Here is a 4564-nt window from a genome sequence, read left to right on the forward strand (position 1 = left end):
GTTCACCATCTGGGTTTAGCACTAAACACAAAGCTGAGGCTGATGGTGGATCATGTTTGCAGGCATCTGACAAACAACGTTTTCGACCTAACTGACCTAATCCATGAACTCTTTCTAAACTAATATTAAGCAAGACTAAATTCACTGTAATGTTGCTGCTGTTGAGTGTATTGTGCTGTTCACAGACGTGTTACATGTACTGTACTGTACTGAAGCAGTCTGAGTAGTATGAGTAAATGTCAGTGGGAGAAAAGTAGTGTGAAAATGGTCTCCAAGCCAAACCACAGCTGTTCAGGAATACATTTAGGAAAAAAACATCTGTGTCGCCACATACAAACCTCACAGAGCCCCAAATAGAAAGTCATAATGTGTGCAGCCCATATATAGACAGTTGAAATGACAGTGCTATTCTGAGAAGAATTTGGTAATGTCTTTATCAAAACCAGTAATTACCACGAGCCCTCTGATGTCATGTCTCTGTCTCATGTGCTTCCTTCTTTCATTTTCCCTTCTCATTGTCTTGTCTTCCAGTTGTCAGGGAGCGGACCAAAGCGCACTAAACGTCAGATTGTGGTGGATGATAAAATGACCAAGCCACAGGCCGCCATCACACTGCTCACTCCTCGCAAAGAGACCTACATGTTGGTAAGACATGGATCCGCCTTATCAAGCGTTCCCATGAACAGGTCATGTGTCATTTGGAATATACATCAATTATAATTTATCGCCATGGTGAGGTCACCCCATTCCATCTCTCCTGTTCGACAGACAGACAGAAATGTAGCTAGTACAAACCAAAGAAAACATATAAGTAATATTTCACATACAGGCAAACATACTGTACATCCAGCAGTATGTTTTACTCTGAATCACGAATGTGTAGGTGGGGCCAGAAGAAAAGTCAGAGGATCACCAATATCAGTAGGATTCATCTTCTGTGGATGATGTAAGTACCAAATGTCATGGCAACTTGTAAAAGTTGCTGAGATATTTGAGTCTGGTAGAAAGACTGACTGACCAACAGACCAACACTACCATCCCTCGCCAGGACATCCTTGTACAAGAGATTAAAAATCTCAATGGATTTCTTTCCTGGTAAAATAAAGGTTAAATAAATAAAATAAATAGGCACTAGTGCGGCTACATACCACTAGCAACGAACTAATTTCACCAAATACTGTAGTATAGAACATTATCACTGAATGTAGGAGGGAATCTTCCACCACACTGGCAGTCTCCTCAAACTGTGAACTCCTTTAACTGTATACCTGACTTTAACTGTATTTGTCTGTGTTTGTTTAGTTGTTTAAAAGCTGTTTCTTTCTTATCATATGTTAAAGGAATGCTCCAAGGGGACAGCACGATGCGTGACATTTACCTGTCCACTGCGCAACATGACTGACTCAGCCAAGATTTATGTCCGGTCCCGTTTGTGGAACAGCACAATGCTAGAGGTCAGCTCACCAGCAAGAGGCACACACACACACACACAAAATATTAATAATTTAATAAAATTGTCCATGACTTCCTCCTGCTTCAGCTCAGGAACAACATTAATGAGTTGCGCTTTCCTTTCCAAGCATTTTTGCTATTTTAAAGGTCCTAAAGTAAAAATATACCATCCAAAACAAATATTTTTGAAGTATATTGTTCTATCTTGGCAAGATTTGAGTCATGTACTAAATGTTCCTAATAATCCTTATACTTAGCAGTAACATCAGTGAGTTTTCTGCAGTGGCGACTTGTAATACAAGACTAGAAGGCAAACACATGTTTTTCCAAGGACATAGAAGGAGTATACCTGGGTTCTGGGCTTTTACAACGTTCTTTTTGAAAATGTTTTGTGTGTGTGTGTGTGTGTGTGTGTGTGTGTGTTCCTGCAGGAATACTCCAAAGCTCTGGAAGTTACTGTCAGAGGTCAAGCCACACTGAAGCTCATAACAGATAAACAAACCATCAAGATGGAAAGTCAGACCATCATGGTGCGTGATGATGATGATGATGATGATGATGATGATGATGATGGTGGTGATGACAAGGATGTTTTAATTGCCTCTTTCCACCTTTCTTGTAGTTCAAAGTAGAAATAGAACCGGTGGAGGGGGTGGAGATACCCTATGAGCTCCCACTATGGATTATCATCTCTGCAGCTATAGCGGGAATTCTACTACTGGGAATAATCATTGTTATTCTGTGGAAGGTGAGACTACCAATCATTACATGATCCACGGTACTTGGCACTTTGAATAGCCCTAAATCTCTCCACATGTACTTTTTATGTTACTCACACCAACAATCTTCTCTGGATTACATGATAGCTGTTGACCCATTCATCTGACTGAACTCTAGCCTCCATATTGAGGCATTAGTCTAACCTTTGACTTACCCTCACCCCCTTCCATGCACCCTCCACCCCCAGTGTGGATTCTTTCAGAGGGCCAGCAGGAGAGAGATGTATGAGGCCAAGGCCCAGAAGGCTGAGATGAAGATCCAGCCCTCTGAGACAGAGAGGCTGACTGAGGACTACTGATGTCCCCAAGGGTCCCCCCAACAGCACACACGAGTGGGGCTTTTGGGTAACACCCCTACAAATGGATTTTCTTTCGATACTTTTAATTACAGCACTAAGCTTGGGATGCTTACCACTTAACTTTCTCTTTCTTTTCTTTGTCAGCTATTTGTATCTACCTAACATTACTTCTACTTCCCTTTCAGACTAATGCTGCGCATTGCCCTGCTGATCATTTTATATCATGTTTGTCTTCACTATTTAATCTGTCTTGACCAATTTACTTAGCACGGGTTTATCTTTTACCTAACTTGATTTTCCTCAGCCTAAATCTTCATCTCAACCCATCATTAATCCCAGCTCTCCCGCTGTTTAAGTGTATCCTCTTTAATGTCACCTCCTTCTCTCTCTCTCTTTCCCCACCAGCTTGGATTCTTCAAGCGAGCCATTTACTACCGGATAATGCCAAAGCACCAGGGGGTGAAAATTCGTAAGGCTGAGCGCTATCAGTTCAATCTGGGATTTCAGCCTGAGGAGCCACAGAAAAAGTATTGGATCACCAACTGGACAGAGATGCAGCATTACTACTACTGAGGCATTTACTTTGGAACCTGAACCACTTACCATCACACTGGTTTGAAACAGGCCAAACAAAGAACATTGGGCTCAGTCGACCCACAAGGACTTTACAGCGCATGGACCAATTGTGGATTCAATTTATTTTAACTTTAGCAGATTCATCAGCTTTTTCAGTGCAATATACTGAACATTCTGTTTCAGAGATTGTAATTTGTTAAGTTTGAATGCAGTTTTGTACATTAAAATCGGGGTTGAATTCAAGAGTAAATTGTAAATTTGATTACGTTGCTGTTTTTTTATGTATTGAACTTAGTGTTTGTGTGTATGTTTTCATTTCATTTTTTTTTTTGAATCCTCTTAGCAGTTGCTGGTCATTCATCATGTTTATTTCCACCATGTCTGTTTTCCTCTCTAATCAGAGGAATGAGTCTATTGATTTTCTCTGTGAATTGTGTATGTCTTTCGTGCTCTGTCCCCATGCATCACTTTGTGGTCAGTGGTTGTAGGCTATGTAAGTCATTTAGGAGATCATTTTCAAACTGCTCTCAGAATATGCTGACCAGCCTCCACTCTGCTATGAGCGAACAAGCATCTTTATGTGAATGTCCATGTCAGTGTTTGGCAAGCATTACGCAGACTTGCATCTCAAATGCAGTTTATAGTTGTGGCACAGACCTCATATGGAAAAAGTGATTTTCCTGATTCAGGGAATAAATACAGAGAGGTTCAGAGAAAAATGGTACTCATTGGTGAATAATTCATTTTATAGCCCAGCTAGACATGTTTTTATTGCCCACATTTGATTGAAAAGCAATAGCATCTTGTCTGTATGTAGACTGAGTTAATATGTGTTGATGAGATGATGGGAGTACACTTGATAATTATTTATTACACTGTCTTGTGTTATCACAGTAAAGAACCAATCTGGAAAGCTTAACAGGGAGTCGTGACACTGGATCAAATAATAAATGATGTAATATACTGTATATGTCTGAAGACTGTAAGCTCTGGCATAGATAGTTACGTTATAAATTGTACATAGTGACAAGTTATGTTGAATTGACTATTTGAATGCTTATGTCACTGGCCTTTGTTTCACGGTCCCAAAGCTTTGTATTTTTGTACGAGACAGTAAATTGACACTTGGATTGTTTCCAAGCCATTCAGGCCCCATTGAGGTCAACCTGCAGTGCTGAAAGTAGACTGGACCAGGAGAAGAAGTGTTGCATTACCACACTAGTCCGTGTTACCTGAGAGCCCACAGTCTGTGACTGTGGATGCTACAGAGGCTCCATTGACTCTGTGAGTAAAGAGGGAAGGGCTGAATTCAATGCACAAACTCTGTTCTCTGTGTTGGTGTTGTGCTGTACTGTGCAGTTTCAATGTAATTAAATTGTTTTTAACAACCGTTGCAGTTTTATTGCTACCCTCATCATTCGATTATCCGCAATGTCTTGTATGAACACAAAGGCAGAA

The 4564-nt window shown here is 40.6% G+C and overlaps 1 protein-coding gene across 1 annotated transcript in view; it reads left to right on the plus strand.

Annotated features, from left to right (window-relative positions):
- The window catches only part of itga3b (integrin, alpha 3b), a 28873-nt gene extending 24379 nt beyond the window's left edge, over nucleotides 1-4494 (plus strand). The window contains exons 21-26 of the mRNA XM_046068144.1: nucleotides 532-645; nucleotides 1341-1454; nucleotides 1884-1982; nucleotides 2075-2200; nucleotides 2420-2576; nucleotides 2936-4494. Of these exons, the coding sequence (XP_045924100.1) occupies nucleotides 532-645; nucleotides 1341-1454; nucleotides 1884-1982; nucleotides 2075-2200; nucleotides 2420-2530 (564 nt within the window). The 3' untranslated portion in view covers nucleotides 2531-2576; nucleotides 2936-4494. The remainder of the gene's footprint in view (nucleotides 1-531; nucleotides 646-1340; nucleotides 1455-1883; nucleotides 1983-2074; nucleotides 2201-2419; nucleotides 2577-2935) is intronic.
- Nucleotides 4495-4564: the final 70 nt, after the last annotated feature.

This window comes from Micropterus dolomieu, linkage group LG14 (genome assembly GCF_021292245.1).
Source record: "Micropterus dolomieu isolate WLL.071019.BEF.003 ecotype Adirondacks linkage group LG14, ASM2129224v1, whole genome shotgun sequence".
In the NCBI taxonomy this organism is placed as follows: Eukaryota; Metazoa; Chordata; class Actinopteri; order Centrarchiformes; family Centrarchidae; genus Micropterus; species Micropterus dolomieu.